This window comes from Botryllus schlosseri, chromosome 15, assembly GCF_051294905.1.
Source record: "Botryllus schlosseri isolate E-star chromosome 15, Bs_hap1, whole genome shotgun sequence".
NCBI lineage: Eukaryota > Metazoa > Chordata > Ascidiacea > Stolidobranchia > Styelidae > Botryllus > Botryllus schlosseri.
In genome coordinates this window covers 16,127,549-16,154,488 of record NC_137250.1, presented here as the reverse complement: position 1 = coordinate 16,154,488, position 26,940 = coordinate 16,127,549, and the positions used below count along the sequence as shown (strand labels likewise).

The 26,940-nt window shown below is 40.5% G+C and overlaps 2 protein-coding genes across 14 annotated transcripts in view; both read left to right on the top strand.

Moving 5' to 3' along the window:
- Positions 1–11,778: 11,778 nt before the first annotated feature.
- On the top strand, positions 11,779–13,144 carry LOC145457506 (malate dehydrogenase, mitochondrial-like). Its single transcript, XM_080335728.1, has one exon. It carries the CDS (start codon positions 11,860–11,862, stop codon positions 12,895–12,897), a length of 1,038 nt encoding a protein of 345 aa, XP_080191854.1. The 5' UTR covers positions 11,779–11,859; the 3' UTR covers positions 12,898–13,144.
- An 8-nt stretch (positions 13,145–13,152) lies between these two features.
- Positions 13,153–26,940, top strand: part of LOC145457504 (SLIT-ROBO Rho GTPase-activating protein 1-like) — a 32,323-nt gene continuing 18,535 nt past the window's right edge. For 12 of the 13 annotated variants that reach the window (XM_080335726.1, XM_080335723.1, XM_080335727.1 and 9 more), the window contains exons 1-12: positions 13,153–13,290; positions 15,385–15,571; positions 16,814–16,985; positions 19,163–19,300; positions 20,091–20,189; positions 20,260–20,388; positions 22,779–22,927; positions 23,411–23,588; positions 23,958–24,170; positions 24,299–24,383; positions 25,647–25,686; positions 26,800–26,920. In XM_080335726.1, coding sequence (XP_080191852.1) covers positions 13,239–13,290; positions 15,385–15,571; positions 16,814–16,985; positions 19,163–19,300; positions 20,091–20,189; positions 20,260–20,388; positions 22,779–22,927; positions 23,411–23,588; positions 23,958–24,170; positions 24,299–24,383; positions 25,647–25,686; positions 26,800–26,920 — 1,563 coding nt within the window. In that variant the 5' untranslated portion in view covers positions 13,153–13,238. The remainder of the gene's footprint in view (positions 13,291–15,384; positions 15,572–16,813; positions 16,986–19,162; positions 19,301–20,090; positions 20,190–20,259; positions 20,389–22,778; positions 22,928–23,410; positions 23,589–23,957; positions 24,171–24,298; positions 24,384–25,646; positions 25,687–26,799; positions 26,921–26,940) is intronic. The other variant, XM_080335724.1, reaches the window with a different exon arrangement.

Below are 26,940 nucleotides of genomic sequence, written 5' to 3'. Positions count from 1 at the left end.
TTTTCTTCCTGCAACGCCCCTTTTCAAAAACTGCCTAGGTCAGGCGCCTCCTATATTTTAAGCACGGTAGTAAAAACAAGGGGTAAGAGTTCGAAGTCCAGTCGGTCTTTTCTGGTTGGGACTTCACTATTGGAAATAGCTTGAATCGGCACCCTCCTATCTTTTCATTATACCGCAATCTTGTGGTGTATAGATTTGATAAAAAATTTAAAAAATGAGGATGATGGCCACTCGACTAATTAACTCCATAATAATTGTATGTGCATGTGCTACATTCGGCATCAAATCAAGGTTGTTATGGCAACCATCGGATACGGGCTGGTGTAGGCTACACATCCCGAATTCACCTCTGCGACTGGCAATACGGGAACGTTCATTGTATTCGGTTTTGTTTTATTGCTTTCTGTGACTAGTAAATCAATAAAGATAATAATGGTAGAGATCTTTGGTCACATTGAATTTAGTATGCATCCAGTTATTAAATTTAATTTGAATGTATTCCAAAAAAGCAATCCATATTAGATAACGATCATGTGAAGTGGCGGGTCACAAAACTAAAAAGTATATATTATGAAAGTTTATTTTTGTAGCTCTCAAATACAAATATATTTAGTTAATCATTTTGACCTAAAAATTGCAAAACATCGATAATTTGCAAAGGGCTCTCAATTTTAAAAGTGGTACAGTGCCTCTTCGATTTCGACACGCTGTTCGTTGCGGGATAAAATACTTAGTTCGAAACATTTTGTGGAAAATACCCCGAGCTAGCGTGACGGGAGTGTTACGTGCAATTCGTTTTACATGAAATTCAATAAACCGCTGCACATGGAAACATGTTCCAAACATTGTCGGCATATATTTCGCGCGTAGCGCTACGAAAAGTTTTTAGATTTGACATAGTTTGTCGAATGTGAGTTTCCAATGAGAACTATGGGATATATAGAACTGTTTTTCTACAATATAATCATATGCAATGTCCCCTCTAATTTTTCACGAGTTGCTTATACTTTCAGCGCGAGGCTTTTAGACTAGACGTTGTATTTCGTTCCTAAAATACTGTTGCCAAGCTGAATTGCTTGTTTGCAATTATGAGCAATAAATTGAATTGAATTGAATCGCGTCAAATTTGTTTTGTTTTTAAACTCTTGTCCGTTCACATCTATCATTCGGAATCGTGCCATATTTAGTGAGCAGCAGTTTGTTAGGAAAGCTAACTTTAGATTCAGAAACAATTTAGTTATTTTTGAACAACTGTGCCGAGAGAGAGAGAGAGAGAGAGAGAGAGCGTCTTTAGTTTCATCCGACCAACATATCTAACAACAGACGGCAATGATGGCGGTACAGAAAAGATGTATGCACAGTATTCGGTATTAGATAGGAATGGTCGATACGACCTTGAGGGTCAACTAGTCTGATCACACCCGCATCGAACAGGTATACTTGACTCTATACTGCAGGGGTGTCAAACTCAAGTTGCGTCGCGGGCCGGATTCAAGCCTTCAAATCGGACCAGTCTAATTGTTCCGAAATGTTATCTCAAAATCCATACCCGTGCTGTCCACTAGAACACTCAATTAACCAGCCATCGGGTCCTATTCCATCACACACCTTTATTCGCAAACAATGGAATTAGTATAATGTCGATGCTTGGTCGGTTGAATACAGCTATATCAACTGCTAAGCAGGGCTGTAGAGTCGGTAAATTTTACCACCGACTCCAACTCCGACTCCACACATTTTCAATGGACCGACTCCGACTCCGGCTCCGACTCCGACTCCCGAGTCTTTAAAAATACCGACTCCGACTCCAACCCCTACTCCAACAGTATTACCAATTTACTTCGAAAATTATAAGTCACAGTGACGGTTAAATGACTATCACATAACCATTAAACATATGCAAACATATGATTACCGATGGCATGCATAATTGTTTCATTGTGGCACAGCTCGAATTATTCACTATGCATGAAAGATTGCTTTTTTAAAATTCCTTCCGTTTTCATATTTTATCAGTTTTCATAACATGGATTCTCTCTAATAATAACCTAATATGTGTGAATCACTCGAACACGACATACATCTCATACTGTATAATTAAAATGTAGATAAACAATCGAAGTGTTGCTTTTGTGTATGAGTCCAGCAACTGATACACAGATGCATCTTACTAATTTTCTCATTACACACTGTACTGATTACAAGCACACACACTCTCACTACTAATAGACATTGGTCAGAAACGAAATTTAGGAAGTAGTCAAATAGCAGATATGTCTAGTCTACATTAGGGTTACCATATTTTTGTGAAGCAAATTCCGGACACTCTTAAGCGCCCACTAGCGGATTTTAAAATGAGGTGTAACACATTGTCCGTCAATATGACGTCACACCAGCAAAGCGTTGCCCATCGAATGGGAGACACTATACAGCAGGGGTGGGCAAAATTTTGAGCTCGCGGGCCGCATTCAACATCTGAATCCATTCGCGGGCCGCAATTATAAAATTGGGATTATAAACCAAAACGCAATATTTGTATTTGATTATATAGTGATGACATGGAGATAATATATATGCTTATTTAAAACAAACCAAACATTGCTTTGATGATATCGTACTCGCGTCAGAAACAGTGTCGAGATTTCACAGGCTGGTCGACCTCAATAACCAATTTGTCAAAACTATAGAGATGAAAGTCGGTTGTCCCAATTCTTAGAACAGGATTGAAATTTGAATCTGTGAGCAGCGATCTGTTCATATAGTTACTAATTCCACTTTTGGTACAGTTCCAGGACACACAAAGCTGACAGTATCATAACCATGTTAGCTTCAAACACGCTTCTACTATGTGTAGATAAAATATAAATACCCTAATTCTACGCATACAGAGAACGAAGACACGCGCGAATCGTTTCTATAAGCACATCACTGAAATAATGAAAACTGGAGTGGCCAATCTGCTATCACACTCGTGATCCGAATTATAGCCTATCAATCTCGTTTAGGATTTCTGTGATGTTTAGCAGTTGAAACCTTTCAAACTGTGTTGGCCTTGAGATCGACCTGTCGCGCCAGAACTTGAACATAAAATGTAATATGGGACGCAACCAGGATGCTAGCAAACCTAACGGATAGTTTGATGGCATTTTAGGTTACGACTGCGGATGAGAGATTTTTAAATATGAAATTCAGACTAAATACCGAGCAATAACTACGACTTGCATGCAAATCGCGCGTAGCGCGAAAAAAATGTTCTGTTGCTCTCAGCTTCGCGCCCCCTTTAGATGCTTTCACGCCCCAGTGGGGGCGCGCCCTTAGTTTGACAACCACTGCCTTAGAATTATCATGGTGAAATATACTAAGAAAAAGTTAAATCAAGTGTCAGCATTAATTCGATTTTAGAACGCATTTTATCAATATTTATAATAAGTTTATTTAGACTCTCGTGGGCCGCATGCGGCCCGCGGGCCGTAGTTTGCCCACCCCTGCTATACAGGAAAGGAGTGGAACATTGGGCCATCTGTAATGTGAGCTTTGGTGATTGCTAACGGCTAGGGTCTGCAATAGATTCCTCCACGGGCCGGATGAAATCTTCTGGCGGGCCGTGTCTGGCCTGTCAGGATTGTGTCAGACAGCCCTGCTATACTGTTAGGTCGGTGCGGCTATATGGTTATGTGTTTTAATCAGGTCCAAAACAACATTTTTTCTGCCCCCTTCCGCCCAAAAGAGCACTGATATTGGGCCCACCATAGGGTAGTCGATATAGCTTGTTGTGCACTTACTTTATGCATTCGGTTTTTAAATTTTATGTATGAATTCTGTCAATGATATTGATTCTTCCATATATTAGGCTACTATAAAATGCACCGGCAGGTTGCACATCCGATGATTTCCAACCTTTCATGGTCGCAACCCCACTTCCAACTTGAAAATGTTCCGTGGCAAAGCTCAAAATTTGATTAGCTGATTACTAAAAAAATTCAGCTTGCCCAAACTTACTCACGGCCTAGGAAGCTGATTACGTCCAAAGTCATCGCGATCCCCAGATAAAGGCAAATGACCCCAAGATTTGGAACCACTGTCTGTGACTGAAGCATCCAATGGACCTTAACCAACTCTAGGAATATACCGTTAGCTTATAATTGCGATTACAATCAGATTTATTTCAATGTTGATTGCATTTTTTGACGAGAGTGGTACCTGGTGGCCTGGTGCCCAGCCCATACTAATATCATTATACGATGAAGAGTTTTGAATAGCATAACTCTGCTTGAAAATAGTATTGTTTATGTTGATTTACGAAAAGCCTTTGAGCCTGTTTAAAACCTTCAAAACTCCGGACATTTAGCCATATTTTAAAAATTCCTCCCGGACGCAGATTTTTCAGTGAAATTCCGGACATGTCCGAGAAATTCCGGACGTATGGCAACCCTAGTCTACATGCAGTTAGTCAAGTGTTCAAGGACTGGGACTTGCAGTCTTTCTTAATCATTTGTTCGAACCAAGCAGCTAACCTACACTACAAATATTTTTAATTTTGTCATATGGGAAAGAGCTTCTTTCTTCCTCTATGCAACTGAATTGTATTTTGCAGATAATGTTCAATTCTATCTATGTCAGCGGTGGCCTACCTTTTCGGCCAAAGGGTCACATGAGATTTACGAACCATTGCGCAGGGAACTTGAATGTTGATAAGCTTTATTTTAGTCGCCCGATAGGAACGAACCGAATTCGGTAACATTGAAAACAAGACTTATATGACTACGTTTCAAAATTGATAACAATTATGTCATGAAAACTCAGTGTGCAACTGTACAGTGTGCAGTCATTCCCTGGTCGCGCGAAGCACGGAATTTTTTCAAAGGTAATGAATGAATTCGATCAATAAATATAATAGGCCTACTTGCACATAAGGGGGTCGCCTCTGTATAGCAATGGGCATTGGGCAAGGACAGAATTATTTGGCGTTTTAGACATAGCAATATCGACAGTTTCGGTGGACATACCTCTGTCTTTTTGCGCAAATGTTTCATCGCCGACGATCTCGCTTCGAGCGCACAAGCGAAGTCCCATGTTGGACGACACGTTATCTACTAATTGCGACTTGCGAGTATAGTTGGACTCAATTCTGTAAATTACGCGTGTTTATAATTTCTACGAGGGTTTCCAATACTAAATACAAGAAATGTGACAATAAATCATGCGAAGTGCTAAGAAAAACTTCAAGTCAAATAAATCTGCTACGGAATATTCTACTTTATGGTCATGGTCATATACGAAGATCTGCGCTGGATGTGGCTGGTCCCTGGTTACGCCAATGCGTCGAAAATGATGTTTTAGTCATCATCAAATTTCGCGGTCAGGCTAATCAAATTTTGGTTGACCTTTCAATTTTACCTGATGTTATATCTAATTTCGAAAATTACCTCGCATGCCACTCAAAACCTTCTGGCGGGCCACATTTGGCCTGCTGGACACGGTCTGTCCACCCCCGATCTGTATCGTTACTAATAACAGTGATTGATAGTACATAAAAATCCTATTATAGTTATTATTAGTAATTTAAAAGATATCTTTGAAAAGCAATTGTTTACATGATGAAGAAGTTGGAGTCGCAGTCGGAGTCGAAGTCGCGGTCATTTTCACTAACTCCGACTCCGACTCCCGCCAGTATTTTTTCCACGACTCCGACTCCGACTCCGACTCCAGCAACCAGAGTTTTCACGACTCCGACTCCATCAAGCGAAAATTAGACAAACTCCGACTCCGACTCCACAGCCCTGCTGCTAAGACAGTGAATTTAACGACATTAAAGCTATACTTTGGCACATTGCTATGATTGTTTTGTTTTAGTCGACATCTGGCAATAGCCTGTCGGGGCCCCGGTCCTGTGTATGCGTTGCGAGAAGATTTAACTGTAAACGCAGACGTTGGAGTTTTATTCATGGTTATTAGGCTATATCGATATTCGGGTTTTTCTGGAAGTCGAGGAGCTGCTAAGTCATATAAGCAAAAGTTAATTGCGACCACAGATATTTTAATTATATTTTTGTGTGAAAATTATGTCCTACATGTGGCCTGCGTATACCGGTTTCTAACTGGCGTTTTCACTTCTGCGAACTTTTTGGCACATTTCTCCACAAAACTCTGAGCTCATTGTGTACTTTTTTCCTTCTCGGAATTAGCTGGTGTCAATGGCGGCGACTTGTTGCTGATGGTGATCACAGTGTAACTAAAACACCACTGTCTGATGGTTATAATGCGGCCTATGAACAATCTATCCACCCATATCTATCTTTGTGCACTACGAAGAGGTATATGCAGGGCCGTAACTGCCGCACCCAAACCCCCCAATTGGGGGGGGGGGCAGCACGAAGGGGGTCTAAAATTATTTCGTGAATTAGCATAAATTAAAGAGTATTTTTTTAAAGTTATGCAACTCTGGGCAACTTCATTTTGGGGTACTCTTCCCCCAATAAAAATTACGCAAGATATATAGAAATGGGCATATCGGCGTTGGCAATTATCGGGCCAAGATGCACGAAGACATATAGAGTTTTAGGACATGTAACATGCGACTCCAGGAAGTGTGCCAGAACGATCGACAGCGGGAAAACCTTGCCGACAAGGTTTGTTTTGTTTTGTTTTTGGGGTATTCATGGTGTTTGTCGACTACTATGGTCATTTACACCAGGCCAATATTCTTCTTATTTTCCGTAACTGCCGACTTATAGCTCGGCCCACCTCTAGGCTTTTGTAAGACACCGCTTACGCGGATGAGGTGGCGAGGAGGAGCCTAGGTAAACCTCCAACACTTAGGTATCGGAATTCGGAAGTCGACCTCGGTCGGACTTGAACCCGCACCACTGCGCTATCTCGCCACTACATACAGGTTTAATCAGGCGCCTAAATGACTGGCGCCGAATGTTCCTGTCTTGGCAATCGGAACCTCACAAGACAAACACCATCCCACAGGGAAAAATTATATCCCAGTGAAGAAATACCAATTTGAAATCGTGTGCGTCTATGTTTAGCAGCCTACGTTTGGGCGTTTCTATATTTTTGATATAGCAAACAGGCGGTCACGAAATAACATCATGTTACGGAGTCATACCAACTGGCCCTACAATTTCCATAACATCTCACTCAGCTCTACCGGTGAATCTGATTACGTGAGCAGAGAGGTCAAGAAATTGCCAGCAATATATATGCAATTCCCGATCTTTATTGACCGATTGTATCATGAATTATCGAAAATTTTCGCGCTTCGCGCTGGCTCACTGAACAGTACGGCTAATTACGTGGCAAAAGCTAGTAACGTGATTTGGGGTAGGTTTATCACCCTATGGGAGCCCAAGACCCAAGGTTTTTTTGGGGGCCTGACGAAGTGCTGTTTCGTTACTGCCAACGGGTAGGCTATACGCCGAAAGATGTTTAATTATTATTGACGGGCTAACCTTTTCAAACACACCTCACTCAGCTCGAGCTGTAAATCTGATTACGTGAGCAGAGAGAGGATAAAAATTGATAGCAATATGTATGCAATTCCCGATCATATTGACCGTATCAATCATGAATTATAGAAATTTTTCGCGGTTCACGCGTGCAGTTGAGAAAACCTGATTCAGCTAACGGCCCCCAATGTAGATAATAAGTTGCGATAAACAGTGCATAGCCTTAGGGGGTCTGGGGGGTGAATCCCCCCAGAAGTTCGGTTTATCATCATATTCGGGGCCCAAGACCAACGTTTTGGTGGGGGGCCTGACGAAGTGCTGTTACGGCCCTGGGTATATGAATGTGCACTGTGCAGTCACGTCGTTCTCTGTGGAACAAGGCACATTCACGCTGAAAACGTCACCCAACGCTCTCCATAGATGTTCAATACATTTCTGTCTTTAGGGATTATTTGATGAGAGTATTTCGTACTAAAAATCTCTACTCAGAAGTATGCTGCCATTTTTCAGAATCGCTTGGCGGGCCGGATGAAATCGTCTGTCGGGCCGTATGTTTGACACCCCTGCTATACAGTCTGGCTGGAAAAAATATTAGTTTAAAAATGGAAAATAAAAAGAAAAGTACCGTACACCCATAATAGCTAATTAACTTAAATACAGAAGATCTGCATGAATATAAACATGTAGTAAGATATATCACCTCATTTATTATCGAGAGTGCGGTACCGGACCATAGATCAATCTGAAGTCGGACCATAGGCTATGATCGGACTGTCGGACGTCGGTATGAGTAGTTTTCCATGGTATGTGACTGCAGTTCACTGAGCGACATACCCACCACTATGTGGCGCCCGAGAATAAGAACTTTGAAGGTGAGAATGAGATGCAAAGACATCCCTGGAATTCCTCTTTTTTCTGCTTGGTTTCTTCAATTATGTGTAAAGGCTGGAAGCGTGGCGGCATAATCATAGCGATGCAGGTCTGGCGCAATGTATTCTGGCCGTAGTTGGGAAGTTGCACAAATCGTGCGGTTTGCGGTCTAGTTCAGGTCTTATAAATTACTATGGAAACTAGTAATGGTAACTTACCAGTAAATCGCGAGTGCTATAAGCTGTATAACTCCATAGATGGTTATGGTAACACAACACTCGCACTTTGAGCATATGCATATCGTATGGAGTGTATCTGTATATGCATTGTATTTTGTAGTGTATTGAACTGATAAAATTGGTAATGAACCAATGATGATGATGATGATGATAAAAAATGCATGAAATAACCAGCGTATAGCGTAATGTGAGCTCGTATTGCTTACGCAGGCGTCCAGAAAATTTTGTGGAGTTGAAGAGCAACACCGTATAGCCTTCTATCAAGATGTGAAATACATGAACGTTGTCCCTAATTTTTCCATTCTCCCCATCTAGTCCGTACCCGTCTAACTATAAATTCAGCATGGCAGTTGACAGAAGGATTACTCGCTGTGAGTGATGCAATGATGTATGTTCATTGTTCATGTTAGGCCAATGTAAGTATTACTGCATTCTGTGATGCAAGAATTTTGCATTCAGGCTATAGTTTACCGATTCCTTCGCTACCTATACAGGCCAGAGTGGAATTGGTGGCAACGTCTCCTAGAACTTTCTGTTTAATTACCTAATTATTCTATTCAGAGAAGCTCTCATCACGCAGGAACCGAAATTCTCTAGGGGTATACAGGCTTCAGCCAGGTTGTGCATGAGTATATACACTTTGCTTTCTTTTGTATACATCTTTGTAGAACCAAATGGATAATTCTCTCTCTCTCTGAAATGAAGGCACATTGCGTGTGATGTCGCCACCGATTCCACTCTGACATCTTATAACTCGATTTCTTTCTGCTGCCTGCTGGTGTAGCCATTGGTACCGTACCGGTACATTGGGTTGGGTTGACTTGCATTCTATATACCGGTAACTGAAGCCCTAGAAAGTTCCCTGTTAGTATCTTGAGATTGATTTGATGTTGGGAAATAAAAGATGGCATGGCTTTAGTTGGTCACGCTGCAAGATCGTATCTGTCAAGTGAGTAATATTTCCATCACGCGCAATTAATTGCAGAATATGTATACCTTGATTCCGCCTGACAAAACAGGACACGCATTAATGAAGCGAGACAAATAGGTAGCCATATGTCCAAGTACCATAAATCATGATTAAAAAATTAGTGTTTCAATTAAATTTGATTCTGTTATATATAAGATAATGAACCAGGTCTATTTCAACTCGTCTCAGACTCGTCAATCTGAATCATGTGTATTATTGAGTGAATCTGGTCTAGCGTTTCCTTTTACTCCTCTTTTTAGAAGTTATGTACTCTTGTGTACTCTTGCAACCATCCTTTTGTAGCCGTACGGTATATATCTGACCTTTGACCGCTTATCTTGACGGGATCACAGAATACGGCTATCTTCAATATAAATTGGCATAGAAAACCTGTGTGTCATAGTTGAGCAAACAATAAAATGACCCAATGTGTCTCACTCTGTGAATGGTTAACTTGTATAATTTCTTGTCTTGTGTATTTATCCTCACTGTGTAGCATAAGATTAAGGTATGATAATGCATGTTGAAGTTTGCCATTATACTATATGACTTTGCATGATACCCGTACCTTGATAATTGAAAACGATATTTTGTGATTATCGGCAGCAATAAGCATACTTCCGTCCCAGGAGTTTCAATGTCCGAATCCCAGGTACAGACAAGAGTGGGCCTACAAAACAGCCAATCATTTCCATGGTGAAATAGCATTTTTTAAAACTGATATTGTTTAGCGTTGGTTGAATCTGTAGTGTCTCGGATGTCAAGATCACCACAATTTTCTCAATATGTGTTATTATGTCCTGCTTGTGTATAAAAGTTGAACTCTAGTACAAATTTTGAGATAATGATATGTATAACTATGCTAGCTGTGAAAAGAAATACGTTTCTTTGTGGTATTGCAGGCATAGTCAATCCGTCTTCACTTTGAGTTAAAGGGTGTTTTTGTAAGGGACACATTGCCTCCGATAAATGAGGGATGTATCTGGCAGTTTCAGTGAATTATATCACCGTGATAACCTTGCGGTTAATGGTGTAGACAAATATGAACTCTTTCTTCATGCTGCCATCACTTTGAATAATTTGATGATCTATTGATTTGAGGACGAAATGTTGCCTTCTTGGCAATGCTAATGTTCCAAGGGGCTGTATCGTCAACAAAAAGCACAATTTTAATAATACCAAAACTTGGATACATTTTGTGATAACAAACGTGCTTTTATTCAATCTTGATCTCATCTATAATTCTGAATTGCGCTACGAAAACCTCTTGATTTTTGTCTGGTATCGACTTGATTTGCTTATGTGTGTACTTCTTTCCTGCTGACCTTATCCCATAGAATGAAGTGGCACTTGTGCGTTGTTCTAGCACGACTTTCCTAGTCTCCAATTTCGGAATTTTGTTTTTGCATATATCGATAGCAGGTAATGCATTGCTTTTGCAGAAGTTGGTGTATTCCTTCCCTTGAGGACTTGAATTTATTGGATAACATCATTGCAACCTTCATGAATTATTTATCTCATGTTGTTATTGTTGTAGTACATCCTTTATATAGGCTACTATTCAGATTATACAGTCTTGACTTCCGGCCTGTCTGAATTGATAAATTTTTTCTTGACTTATCTCAAAATCAAACCTCCTAGCTTTGAGAGCATTGTGTACAATGCGCATAATATACTAGTTTTCATGCTTTCCTGTTATTTATCATTGCGTCGCAGTCAGTTTTGCATGTTTTCAAAGCATGATGTGGTCCAAAATACATGGAGTACATCTCACAATGATCCAAAAGGTATAGACTTAGACAATGTTACATAACATAGGCAAGGCCCTGTGGATATAAAGCTGTATCAGCTGTACCAGCAACACTGTCCAGAATTTCCAATTCAATTCAAAGACGAAATATTATTGAAGTCGTTGATTCTTATTTCAACCCTGATATATTTATGTTACTGATCAGTTTGCAGCAGATGGTATACAGTAGGCGTTCATAATATCATTTCCTTACCCAGGTGTGTTGTTGACGACCAGAGCAGTTCTGGTATTTGTCCTAGCGCCATCTAAGGTGTCACAGCTTATCTGCCCTTGTTAGACACACATTTCACGCCCTGTGAGCGTAAATGGATTGTTATCACAGCAGTGACTAAGCAATAATAACAAATTGAGCAATTTAATAGTTGTCTATTCATGCTCAACAAGACAATTAAAGTTTGTGACATGGTATTTATAATAATAAATATATTTTGAAGCGTAACCGTAACATTGTTACTTTTTCACAGATATAATTGATTTAGTTTCTAGTTCCTATCGACATAACAACTATTTGTCAGCATGTTTTTCAAAGCTTTGTGCCGCATATCCAAACAAACTGTTGCCAAGAGTCTAGCACAGTCTTCGAGATGCCTATCCCTGTCAGCAACTAACAACAAAAAAGTGGCTGTACTCGGAGCTTCTGGTGGAATAGGACAGCCCTTGTCGCTGCTTTTGAAGCAAAACCCAGGCGTAACCGAGCTGGCTTTGTATGATATCATGCACACCCCGGGGGTCGCTGCCGATCTGAGCCATATCGACACCCCAGCCAAAGTGACCGGGCACATGGGTGAAGACGAGATTGCTGATTGTCTGAAAGGAGCCGATATTGTTATCATGCCTGCCGGGGTACCGAGAAAACCAGGCATGACCCGCGATGACTTGTTCAACACCAATGCTAGCATTGTGGCAGGTCTTTCAAAGGCGTGCGCTACGCACTGCCCTAGCGCTTTCTTGGGAATTATCTCCAATCCAGTTAACTCTACCGTGCCTATCGCGTCGGAAATCTATAAAAAGGCCGGCGTTTATAATCCGAACCGAATTTTCGGGATTACATCTTTGGACATTGTCCGTGCCAATGCGTTCATCGCAGAGGCAAGGGGGTTGAATGTCTCTACTATTAATGTTCCAGTAATTGGCGGGCACGCGGGTATTACGATTATCCCTGTCATCTCGCGTTGCAGTCCTAAAGTCTCATTCGAGGGTGACGAACTGAAAGCCATGACCGAGAGAATACAGGATGCCGGCACCGAGGTTGTGAAGGCCAAGGACGGCGCCGGGTCCGCGACACTGTCCATGGCGTATGCCGGGGCAAGGTTTGCCAATTCTCTCCTCGACGCTTTGGCTGGAAAGGAAGGTGTCGTCGAATGCGCGTTTGTGAGATCTGACGTCGCGTCCGTGCCGTACTTCTCGACGCAGCTGCTTTTGGGACCCGAAGGCGTCGAAAAGAATCTCGGACTCGGGGAGTTGTCTGATTACGAGAAGCAGCTGGTCGACAACTGCATCCCGGAACTTGAAAAATCAATCGCAAAAGGCGAAAAATTTGCCGCGTCATTTTAATGATGCTGTGTTGCTTCATGAGTAGGGTAGCTATTTGTTAAATTGATGTGATGCGAAATTTCAATATTATATTAGAAAATACTCAGTAATGCACTTGGCGCAGCTACAATACTAGCTTTATATAATTGCGGTAATTGCTTTTCATGATTCGGTGCTCTGTCCTCACCCGTACCACGTTTCATTGTATCGCAAAATATGTGTGCTCTGATATTATGTGGTAGAATCAACTGTTACTTTTCGCATCAGACGCATAAACTTAGATATGAGTGTAGCTCTTAGATTTAGTACATCCTGGTCTTGAGGTGCGACGTTATTGGGATATTCCACGGTGAGACGCAATCATGTCGAGGAAAGAGAGACCTCCGCTTGTCGAGTGTGACATTAGGATAAAAGGTATGTAATCGATAAAGTGCTTTGCTAGTTTGTCTGGCAGGAGTGCATCTAATCAATTTATTTCCGTTTTATTTCACATGGGACTGTTCGATCTGATTTATGCTGTGGTACATCTGGCATTATTTTGTTCAAAATGAAGCTTTCAGTGGAATTTAGGTGACAATTTGTTAGCCTACTCAGGTTCTTACTGTTAATTTCATTGCTTCAGCACATCTGCGTAAAAATCATTGTCTTTCACTGATGCCTACTTACTATGTCACAAGTGTGATCTTGACACCCTCTCTCTCTGCAGTTAGACAGATTGCTTTGAAGTGATTAGACCATGCCATTGCCATATGTAGGCCTTATTTCGTTGAATTTGTTAACAATGCATTTGATTCTCTCAAACCCACTGCTTGCCTGCTTCATTATTCTTGAAGTTACACGTTAAGAGTTAAGACACTATCGGAGGCTACTGTATGTCAAATGATATAAGTTGTGTCACCACTGAAAATTATTAGGCCTGCCATTTTCTATTAGTTCCAAATTTTCAGGATATTCTGTTTGGCTGTGATTCTGTGTGCTTTTGTATTTAATAGTAACAATATACTTACAAGTGAAACTTCTTGCTGTTACGTTGACATACAACATTCTAGAGTCCAAAATGTCTTTAAGATAAGTTTTCATAAATATCCAGACATGTTGTCTGGTTGGCAGTGTTGCACTCTTCAAGTTATGCATCACCACTCCAACAGTTACTGTAAGGTTCAAATTTAATGCCTCGAGGGCACATTCCTTGCACATACTCAACAACAGTCACTAGGCCTACCTATGTTGTAAAAGTGCTGATGTGAAGATAAGTCCACGAGACATTGATTCTACGTAATTGGTGGCAACTATGTGGAACTTGTTACTTCATCCCTGGGAGATATCATCGCTTTAATGCCTCGTTACACATCTGAGGTTTCTTGGTTCTCTCGAAAAGCCACAGTACTGTGGAATTTCGTGGCGAAATTCATCCCGTAGTGCATACCTTCAATCGTATACCTTTATAAATTTTGAACTGAATCAAATCCTTGGATCACTAGTCTGGACAAAATTATCACAAGTCGCCTTGCCACACGCCTTGTACTGACTGTTTACCAGCTTTGCTAAGCATTATTTTCACAAATAATCACATTCATTAAAAGATGGATATGCTATTTGCTATAATGCATTGCTCTTGCTTTAGCTACAACCGTAACGGGTAATTTTCAGGTTTCTAAAAAATTTCGATACTTAAGAAACTTAATTGTCCTGGGTTTTTGGTAGTAGGCTACATATACAATTTCTACCAAGTCTAGTGAAGTAGGCGTGCTTTGTAGGGCAGACTCACTTACCTTGTATGAGGTTAGTATACTATTATTCATCCGTGCAATGGGGAAATATATTCTCAAAATTACACCATATGTTTCCAAATATATTATTACTGGGTAGTAGCTCAAGTTACAAACACGTGAGGGCTTTTCTTTGATCTGCTATTCCTTATCAGCCAATTATATGAATGATACCCCACAGAGAGGATTGATACATTTAACTCAGTAATTTGATACACTCATTGACTCTACTTTGACAGTCCTGTGCTTAGGCCTACCTGGTCATCACCGGACATTCCAATGAGGTACTGACGTTAATTGGGAGTTGAATTTGGAGTTATATTGTGCGAGTTCGAAAGGCAGAAAAGATGTACCATATAAATATATTTTTGCTAGGCCGATTGTTCCGAATTCCAATATACAGTATTACTTTATTAACTCTAACGATATTTAATCTTCGTCTAGCACGAAAGTGATCTGAAGTTCGAACAGCCAAATTTCTATTTTCTTACTTAAATTCACCTGTGGTCCTCCGTTAGTAGACTATTTGATGCCGACTTGAATTTGCTGGCATTAGAATTCAAGATCAATTAAAATTTTGTCAGTCCATGCCCTATAGCTTGTCACGCTTATCCCTATTGAAAATGAAGGTAGAGGTAGGGTACATTTTGTATTTCTCACAAACCTTGTTAATATTGCAGGCAGTACATTTGATGGCTGTTTTTGTGTCGGCACAGTGTAACCTTTTATCAATTTTCAGAAATCCGAAATCAGCTCAACGAACAGATCAAATGCCTCGATCAACACACAGAATCGCGTGTGGCGCTGCTGAGCGATGTGCAGGATTTCTTACGGCGGAAAGCCGAAATCGACGGCGAATATGCAAAGAAAATGGAAGTTCTCGCGGAAAAATATTTATACAAACAACGGAACTTGTACGCCATGAAGTAAGTCATAAGTGATGATCAAGACCACCAACACCCGCAACAGTCAGGCTCATTGCTCGTGCTCAGTGATGTCTTTAACTTACACTGATTCATACTTGATACGTTGATAGTGCATTGGAAATTATCATAACTGTATGCCAGCTTGCCCAGTTCAGTGTGTGGGTAACTGTCATTCTGTATACAGTTTGTGAATAGATATTTATTCATGGTTTACCTTCTTTCATGCTTTGAAAGAGTGTTTGTCCATGTCCAGTGTTTTCATGTGTTCACCAGACTAGCTTAGCGTAACAAAGTTTCATGTCTGAATTTGGTACCCTAGCCATTTTTGTCGGCTATCCTGCCTAAATGCCCCTTTCGTTGATAATTCGAAGAATTGAAAGGATGTTACGTGAATGCCTCTGTAGTGCCTGTTTTCTTCAATAGGCCCATGTAATACGTCGCTGAGACATTTTGCATTGCATCCAGTCCTACTAGCCGGCAATAATTCATCAATGGCCGGATCAATCTTGAGAACGATCTGGCTGTCGACAGCTCGTAAAAGGTTGACGATTGTCCTTAATGTAGTGAGTCATTGACAGTGTTTTACTTGCTGAAAACCTGATATTGAATTCGATGGACTGCTCAAGCCGGTTAGGATTACTTCATTTCGGATTTGATTCAAAACACATTAAAATTTGTTGGAACCCGCTGCAGTAACTGCAGTTTTCTACTTTTTTTATAGCATTGAACCAATACTATGAGTCCATCGTATAATCTATGCTATAGTCATATATTACAAGAATTCTAGCAAGAAGAATACGCAAATGAAATTTTCCTAACTTGATATCCTGTCTTGTTTCTGCGGTTGGATAGGCCTATGCGTTTTTGTGCTGTCATGCTGTTACAAATTTGAGATTATTCGCTATCATTTTCGCTTTTAGAGGAAGTGCTAGTCTCTGATGTTCACATTTCGATTGTCAAAGTGACTATCTGCATTAAAAATGGTATCGGACAATCGGTCATCTTATTTACCGAGATTGAAGTCGCAAGGAAGCAAGTCTCTTGAACTTGATATTCCTACAGCACTGTTAATTTCATGCAGGCACGTTGACATTTCAGTAGCCTAATCAATATTTTCAATCAACATTTCAATGAACAGGAAGTAGAGAAAATGGTTTCATATTCATATCCGAAAGATATTGAGAACAACACATTTTTTACCATACTTGGCACGTTTCCATACTCAGTCCATTGCCTCTACAGGAAGGAACAGCCTGATTTGGAACTTCAATCGCCAGTTAAATGTTGGTTTCAGCTGCTTGAACATTGCCAGCGCGGGGGCAAGGACCACACCGTTCTATCAACCATTTACCTCACTCATCTTATCCCCCATCTGCAACTGATATCGGAGGACATCGTACGCCTTCACAAAAGGGTATGAAGTTTCGTTAACTGGTGCTGGTTATCATCCCATCGCTTGCCCTGAATTTAAATGTACTGTAGCTACTGTACGATCGTGAATTTCGGAATATAGAAAGGCAAACTCAATCAATCAAACAATGGTCGGATTATGTTTTCATCTGCCCAAGACACACATACACAATGTGATATAGAAGACACTGCAATGTAACCAGTTGAGGTCTCTTGAACTGGCATCCGCCTTGACGTAGTGCCCGATGTCACAGTCTTCTTCGATGTTATTCTTTCTTCGTCGGTCCTTTTTAGAAGCTATTTCCTTCTCTTTTTCTTTCTTTATGGGGTCCTCTTTTCTGGGCTTTTTTGTCGCCGTAAGAACAGCGTCACTGGGGACGAGGAGCCCAGAATAACCTCAGACAGTAAAAATTGAACATGGGCCGCCTGCTTGGATGGCGCCGACGCTCACCACTACGCTATCTCCCCTTCATGCAGGAACAGCAGCGCCCCTGTCTTAGACCTCGTGTGATGATCATACTTGTTGTTGAATTATTTTCTTTATGCTCTCCTACAAAGATTAGTCCGACTTTGTTGTTGAATGCTCTCATCTCTCATTCTAGTGGATCAGGGGCTCTGGTGCAAAGACAGTCCCTTATAAGTGTTTTTCTAGGGGATTTGGTAGGTGTAAGCAAAAGTCTCTATTACTGGTGGCTGACTGTGGGCCATGTTGTTTATAGTGCAGCTCTTGTGGTTTATTTTCCTACCTCAATTTGCTGATCACTGACAATTTTATAACTTGATACTATTGTCACTTGTCATGCTTTGTTTGTTAATAATAGAGTTGAACAGAATACCTTTCTTTAATACAACCGGGGCAAGCCTATTTAATGGCTTTGCAACGTTTTACACTAGCAATTATAGCTAGTATGTCGCCTGATAGCTATGAGGCGTTGATGGCTTTGCAACGCCAGTGATATTATTCCTAATTTTCGTGTCAAACTGCACCTCATTAACTTCATTTTTTCTTCCTCACATGTTATCGATGACTTGTGCTTCGGAAGGCTATGATCAGTATGTTGTGGGTAAATGATTCTCTCTCGTAATAAAATTTGACCCCTACCCTTAGTGATCAATCCACATTTTTATGGCATGACGGATTGGGCTACCTACAGGAAGTAGTGAATGTAAGGCTAGCATATTAAGGTGTGATTTTACTTAACCATTTTTGCTTCGCTATGTGTCAATTTATTCACATGAACCACAAGGTCGTAAATATCGTAAACTGTCGGATTGGGCATTGTGTGTCTTGAGCAATTGATCCCATAAAACTCAATCAAATTTGAGGACATAAATGAGTGATGTAATCTCCAGTATGCCGCTGGTTTGTGACCCTGAAACCTAGGCTTACAGCTTTCAGCTCTTCAATCTCTGAGCAAACAGTATAAGAAACGGTCTCATAAAGCCACAATACTCTAAGGTTCTTGTTTCTTGAACTGTCATGGTGGTCTCTAACCATGTAATGTTTACATTGAGATTAAATGTTCAGCGTGATGTATCTGCTCTAGGCCTATTGTGTATTTGAAGCATAATGCTATGTTATCTACTCATTTAACACACTCAAGTTTTTCTGATTTTGGTCATGGTTGAAATGTGGATTTTTAGATAATTTGCTCTGCTTATCTGGGTTGTTTTTAGTTGAACATATTGGTATCACCAGCAGTTTTATTACCTCAAGGGCCAGATTCGGAGATTAGATCCATCTGTCAGTGAAGTATGTTTTTCAGTAGGTTATTCGTCCATTGTCATTCAGATGGAATTCATATAAAATCTCAACGGTCCTATTATTTCCTTATAAAATGGAACACACTCATTCTCATTAACCCATCCGTGTCCTGTGTGTCATTGATAAGTCACGTCTTCCCTTATGATGTTGAAACGTGGTGTGATCAAACTCTGTAGCGTTAGTTGTTCAATTGAGTAGTGATGTGTCTGTTGACACGAAAATAACCTTACCCCAGCATGGAATGTAAAATTATAGTAGCCTACTGGGCTTCATTCCCTTTGTGACCAATCACTTCCTATTTTTGTCCTGTGTTACTCCGAAATTTAGAGCTTTGATTGCACATTCCTAGTAGATTGCATACCGGAGTGGAGTCTTGTGTGACAACTTTTGCTCTATATCTCCCATCCCTGTTACAGACTCATGAAATCAACTTGGGATGCCAAGATAACCTAATGAAGGATTTAAGAAAACTATACCAATCGATGCAGACGTATCAACAATATTTCACGGAATCTACTCAGTCGGAAAATAAATTAAAACAAGTGGAAAAGCAGGTGAGTAGCTCTCTGTATAAGGGGGGTTTTCTGCACTTGGCGGTTTCACCCGGAAGGCTTATGGATTATATTATATGCCGATGAATGAAGCTAGCTGTTGTCAAACTCGCACTTCAAAAATTTACCATGGTAGGTATTTGATGCTGTTGAGATATCAAGTAACAAAGCGCCGTTGGAATGCATTATGAAAACAATAACCTACATTATTGTGAAGTTGTTAGGATTATATGACCCAAGTTCAGATTAACACGGGATATTACCCTAGGCTAGACTTTATGAGGAATGTTTGTCAAGTAACGCCTTGTGTAGTGCCAACTCACTAATTTTAACCCGATCGCGTATCGTTGACTATGGTACCAAGAGTCATGAATTGTAGGCATAGGCTAAAGAATGTTGCCTTATAGATGGTCAATGGTTTAGTTCTATTGTTGCAGAGTCTGGTTAAGCTTGTCATCATCCAGATGGTTCGAACGGACCTTTTGATGTCATAATTACCAACAATTCAACTTCAAAGGAAAGAGTTTCCTTCCTTTATGGACTGTTCGGTGGTTGCTAATATTCTCCCTTGCCCGACATTTAGATCTTAATGGCCCAGTGTAATGTTTTGATAACAAGACGTGATAGGTTGATTAAATTGCTCTTTTCTGAATTGTCACCTGGCTAGTATGTGGTAGGCTAATGAGACTCAGTATTTTCTTGGTAACGAAATTATACACACCTTTCCAATAATCAACGGGAATTGTAGTTTTGGTATTTATAATGAATTAGTTATGAGTCAATTTTTGTCCAGTTTGAAAAAAGAGCTGACAAAGGAGGGGAGTCGCCAAATATGGACCCGAAAGCAAAAAGGTCGTCTTCATTTAAAAAACTGGATAAACTCCGCGAAAAGGTAAGCTCCCACTTGTACGCACGTTGTTTCTCGTGTCCCGGATCTTGACGGCGTGTTGACGACGCTTCAGAGGTCGCAGAAATACTCTGAAAACAAATTGAAGTCGATCAAAGCGAGGAACGAATATTTGATGCAACTGGAAGCCACGAATGCAACAATCGACAAGTATTACACCGCCGATATAGCTGGTATTTTGAACGTGAGTCTGGGTTATATTTTCTCTCGTACGGGTGAAGACTTACGGTTTTAATTGTCAAGCTTTACAATCTAGGGACTGTTGTCAGGTGCCAGTACTTAGAGAAATTTATTTGGTACGTAATCCGACTATCTCAATATTCAATCTACCCTCCTAGCTAGCCAGCCTTTCCTGGGTTTTGTCTACAAAGTTGTAATTTGGTAGGCATACAAGGAGGACCAAGTCACTAAACTATCTCAGAACTACAGCAAACATCAGATAGTTCACGGCATCACATCTTTTCTCCAAATATTCTGGATGCCAAACTCTGTCTTATTGGCAATAATTACAAATATACCTAAACCCGGCAACTGTACAAACATCGTAACGTGGATTCCTGCGTCCTGCGTGTTTGTATTAGCGCCTGAGAAACACAATATTACTGCTGCATTTTGGTTCTAGTACCCGAGCTCACCACAGGCTTAGTAATTACCAGCAATCAATAAGTGCAAGTGTGAGATATTGAAGTTCATCAGGGTCTGCGTTAGCCTATTCTGTGAACATGATGTGTCGGTTGCAAAATTCCACCATTGAATTTATGTTGTCATTCAGCGTGCCCGCAAATGATTTTGTATTTGTACGCCTTGTTGACAAATCGTCACAGATTCATTTCCTAAGGAATGTCTGCATTCCATTCCTAATGTGCACAGGACTTTCGAGCTAGCTAAAATAAGTCAATCCTATTAGAACGGCAACGTCCAGAATGCCTTTGAAGCATCAACAGTTTTGCTATGCTTGTTGACTTTTGTCGTGATTACCTGTTCTACTATGAGCGCTTTTGTTGGGATGGCACTTTTGCAGGGGTGGAAAGGTTTGAACTTTGTAGATGATTGTTGCTTTCCTATACAAGGTCACTGTTGTGATAAGCCTTCAATTTGCTCCATATTCTCTGGCATTAGATATTATATTGTCAAGCTTTCTTTGAAATGAAGGCCTGGCGAGGCAGATTGATACTTCGTGCAAGCTTTCCTTAATGGAATCAGTAACTGTAATTCGGATTACTGCACTAATCAATCTTAGTATTTAATATCAATACTATTGCCTTGTTGTCATATAGTGATATTTTTGTTTACTTCCATCCTTATATTGTAACAGTACTGGTGATATATTTGTTTTCTCGGAGTCCAATTCCGAAGTTTTAGTATGGCTGTCAAAGTCTATATTGATAATGAATGAGTTTTTTTGACCTTTTAACCTGTAATCCTAGCCAATCGGAGAGTGTCAATCTTTATCTGGAGTCTCATTCATTGCTACTTCATATTGTCATGTCTCGAGAACATTTATCTGTCAGTAAGATGTCCTGAAGCTACGACAACGGAAGTGTTCGGTTTGTCGTTGTGGAGTCAGCCTTGTGATGTGAAGGTAGACCGTTATCTCCTGTAATTCACAGAGATACCATGAATTCCGAGAAAAGTGTGCCCTTTTTCGCCGAGGTTTCTTCGATCCTTAATCAGTGTGGCAACTAGTGTGTGTGGCATAAGTGTCACTTAGAAACTTCTATAAGATTGTTAAGACCCAATCGTCACATACCATGGTTGCGTATCTAAGGAATAACACATATTCTAATACCTGTCTCTTTTGGATAATCTCTTGTAGCTACTATTTACATTGTGGTTGAAAATATTGGTCTAATATTAATCACAAAGTTTGAGCTTTGTGATCCATACTGAAAGGAAAATTTGTGAAAGATATTCGAATAATGTTGGAAATCTCTTGCCTGTAATTCCTATGAAATAGAGGCGTAGAGGCGTAAACCTAGTTTATATGCATGTAGTTGAAATTATGCATTAATGGTGATGTATTGGAACGAAAAAGGCATTCCATCACCATAATTGAGGTCAATCTGTTAATTCTGGTGAATTAGAATTCAATTTTCACTGGATGTTGGGAAGAGGTTGTGTGTTTACTCTTAAGTGAGAATTGTGCTTTGCTGCAGCGCAAAATAATTCATATTTGCTTGAACCTGAATCACGCGAGGCACACTTGGTAGCCTCTTTGCTGTTAATCTTGACATTCTTCCTTTAATTTGTATTTTGGGGAGACTTCGTCATGTTACCCATGGCAGTGTCAATCAATCTATAATTCCGGTGATAACATTTGCTTTTGATGTATTTCTGGTTTGAATTGCTTACACTTTTCAGTCAGTCATGAACACTCCTATGTGTTAACCTTGACTCTGGTATCATCTCATGACTCTGTAGCCTATATCTTTCCTTTGCTCATCTGAACCCTTGCTCTAACACCAATTTCAATCCAATCATTATGTAGGCTACTGTGAAAATTAGATCTTCTATAGTCCACCACTATACCGATTTCGTAAGCATTAAAGATGCATTTTGATCATTTGTTTTCAGGCCAAGAGCCTCGGATATCATGAATCTTTGAATCGAACGTGGAAGGCTTACGATGACATGGAGGTATTGGCAAATGAGGCTAGAATGCAATCTGTAGCGGCATTTCGAAAAACCGTCGAAGAGCTCGATCGCAAAGCGGATCAGTCAAGGTACATGATGGCGGCTGGTTATGTTATTATTCAACTTATTGCGATCTGACTGTTCCCTCTGCAGTCTGCGTATATTTTGTCTCAATCAATCGTCAGCTGGGCTTCCTTTTTAAATGACTCTTGATTCCTTATTGTAACTGTGTTTACAGTTTAGGCCCAGTGTGTCCTGAATGAGTTACATCTGTTGGTTACCAGCTTATCAGGATCAGGACTATGCCATGCGTGGTGGCTAGTCTTTGATATCTGATAGATCACACAAGTAATGGCAACTGTGAAACTCGGTGTGTGGTTATTTGTGTTGCCAAGTACTATGTTGTGATTTGTGTAGGGTTTTATTGCTTGTCACATAATATGGTGGCGGAAATTTTCCGCCTTCAAGCTTATATGTTTAATCCTAATCCTACGAAGTGACGCTGGTGCCCACCATCAGAATGCAGCATATCACGGAAAGCTCCGCGCGTAACTCGTTTCGAAATCCCGCAGATTCCTGGAGAACAACCACAACCAGTTCTCGATTCCGCCGGAATTTGTGTTTTCTCCACACGATGGCGATCAAGTGAGCCAGGTCACGCTCGGGCAGGTTCAGTTGCAGCGCGAAGCCGACAAGCGTTATCAAGACATCGAAAAGACGGTGCAGCAGATGGTCATCGACGATGATGAGGTGAGATTTTAACACGCTGGCTTGTGTAATGGGTTGTGAATCTGACAGAATTTACCTATACACGAGTTCCAATATTGGTCCCGGTAATGTTGAAAAACAAAGCATACTTGCATATTGATTGAATTGGATTATAGTACTAAGTCTTCGTGTTAATACCACAACCAACACGCTGGTCTTAACTGACTGTCAACAAAGTGTCAAAAAGTGTGTCTGCCTCTGTAAATTTATTAATGTTTGCTTAACGTCGCATAGTGTTTTATTCAATCTATGTTCATAAATCTTGTTGGAAAGATTGGATTATAGTGCTGAAGTTATTTCGTGTTGGGCGTGGAATGCTTGCAGTGTAATTTATCACTGTTTGTTTTGTAGTTGAAAAAAACCTTGTCAGCTACCACCGAGGGAATACAGAAACAGGCGGAATCCCTGAAGCACAATCTCGAGACTGTTTTCACCCCCGACGTCACGAGAGTCGGCGGGGGTCCCACGTCGCCCACTTACCCGCACCCCATCGAACCTTTTCTCAGCAAGGAGGTGACAAGCACGCGAGCGAAGATTGAAGATAATGAAGATTTTTATATTCAGGTTTGGTGTTTAGTACCTTGTTAGTTTAATTTTTCATTGACTATCACGGTGCAAGTTGCACGTGCATATACTACTGGTGAAACCACCGCCTTACCAGTGTCATTGAGTGGCTCCTCATTTCGTTTCAGAAATTTAAGGAATTCCTTGAAAAGAGCAGTCAGCTGAAGAAGCTCCAAGTCAAGAAGAAATTGCTTCAGCAAGCGCTGGAAGAAGGTAACGTTTCCGACTTTTCTCGTCACTGTCACAGTGTGCATTCTGTCATTTGTCTGAGTAGTTTAACCCAAATTACCCAAAAGTCTGTTTGGAGCACTACGTTTTAATGCTAGGTGTGTCCCTATTGAGAGAACGGAACGTTGATAGAAACAGTTCTGATATATAATGTTTAGATATCTAGAGACTTTTATATGATAATTTTAATGGGGCGTTGGGAAGCAGTGAATTAATTGTGTACACTGCACAGGTTGGTCGACGGTAGAATTGCCAATTTTTATGTCAAAAATTACACACAGACTTGACGTTACAGCCTACGCGCTATACTGTTCAAATGGTGCGCTAGTCTCAATTATCCAATTTGTTCGCCGATATTATGAAGGTTGAAACAAATAATTGATTTTTAGACATTCTGTGGCTATAGTACACTGCGTTGGTTTATATTTCAAATCTAGTGATCCTATCCTACAGTTTAATCATGTTTGGCTCTATTCTTTCTTTTGTCATTATGACTAGACTGAGAAAATACAACTTCCAAGTTGGTTGATCGATATAGGGTTATTGACGGCAGCTTTGATTGTGTGCAGTCGATGATTGATCCGCTGGACCATTCATTGCATGGTTTGTCAGTTGTCACTGATCTCAGCTGTAATAACTGTCAGACCGATACATGCTCATTTTTAGTTGATGAATTGTTCTGACACTCGCTAAATGGTCAGCACTGCTTGACATGGGACTTTGTAGGAATGTAGTGTTGCGAAGTGCAAAGCCGGACATTTTTTGCTGGTTTGAGATGCGTACCCCCTTGCGTCGTATTAATAGGCTATTGGAGTCATGGTTGCGATATGTAGGTGAGATTTTCAGTGCAATGCATTAGGACATTTCGGTCGACTGGAGTGTCATATTGAGGTAGAATGTGTCTAACGCAGAATGAAGTAAAATATATTTTTGTACCGTGCCGAACAGATATTCCACATCAAATGATATTGATAGGATGTGGTCGAATTGCCTTGATAATAATACTCATAGCATCATGTTTCATGGCGATTTTGTATAATCATTGTTGTTATTATTATAATTCACACACTATCCGTAGAACAGCATGCTTCCTCAGGAAAATGGCGAGAATGAAGTAAAATTTTAGGAATTATTATTGTCAATACTTACAGTAAAACTGATAATACACTCACAACCGTATTGATATAATAATCATTTGCATTGTTTGTGTGATGATGGTTGCTTTCATTGATCCCACACTTATTTCAGGCGCCACCACTGACCTCGAAGGAGCCAACACAATCAGCAGGTACTTTTTCATTACTTTTCCGATCCGATCAATCCCTATTTTCGGATATTTTGGACCCTGCAGAGATTTTATCAAATGCCTGTTGCATCGCTAAATGCTGGTGCTGGATTTGTCGGTTGCAAATGATGATGTTCTCAGGCATGATTATTCTGGATTATCCATCCTTTCAGTTAAAAGTCTTGATCTGCAAACAGCTCGTAGGGTCGCGCGGGTCTCCCGTTCTGGTTATTACCCTGAGTAAATGCTGTTATTAAAGCCCTTTAACGGATTATTGATGATGTGTAACCTATATGCTGTTTGCAGTTGTTAATGTGGCTTTAAATCAGCGGGTATTTTAATGGCTGCAATGGTGTTGGCATTGATATTGCTGCCTTTCTTACGATTGTTTAGCGTGCAGGTTAAGCCACATGGCGAAGTAGGTCCATCTGTGGGTGTCTTGAGAGAATTTTCGATCATAAGCAAATTTACTGGTACCGAAAGATCCTAAAAGTGCTGCTAACGTCACTGATGTAGATATCCGACTGTTCGCGCATTTCCAGCTCGATTCATGCTTTTTGTTGAATGTCATGTTTCGTACGACAGATTGCCAACGTAATATTTCATGCTTGTCGTGATATTCATGGCTTTGCATAAACACGACCTTAGCAGCCGCGCGTTGATCAATCAATCAATCCGTCCGCTGTGTGGTTGTTGGTTTTTGTTGGCTTGGATTACATCCAAAGTTCTGGCGTTAGGTATTTCCTTATTTAATGTTTTTAACGATGTAACAGCGAATTGTTTGATATGTGTGACAGTGCTTGATTTTGCTTCGTTCAATACTTTTGTCCACCCACATCGCCTGCCATTGCCCAGCTGAAACCAAGTTTTAAATATTTTGCAATCTTTTACTTTGAAAAAGTTAAACATACCGATTCACTGATACGACTGGTATTTTATTGAATTGGATTCGATGTATTCAATGATGATATACGTGGGTCCCTATTCATGTTGTGGTCGTTCTGCTGGCATGGTTCCTGTGTCACTTGACCTTTTTTTTACGCCGCGCACGCAATTACTCCGCGTGCGACCCGGGGATTTATGACATTCACCACGTGCTCTTGATTTTGAACTCAGTACGATCAAATTTCAACAATCCAAGAAGGGCACGATCGGCAAGCGTAGCTCCAGAATGAGCATGGTGGTCAGAACTACTGTGAAAAGCCATTTCGCCAGCAACATGGAGCAGTACATCAAGGTACCCCTCGCCCACTGCTG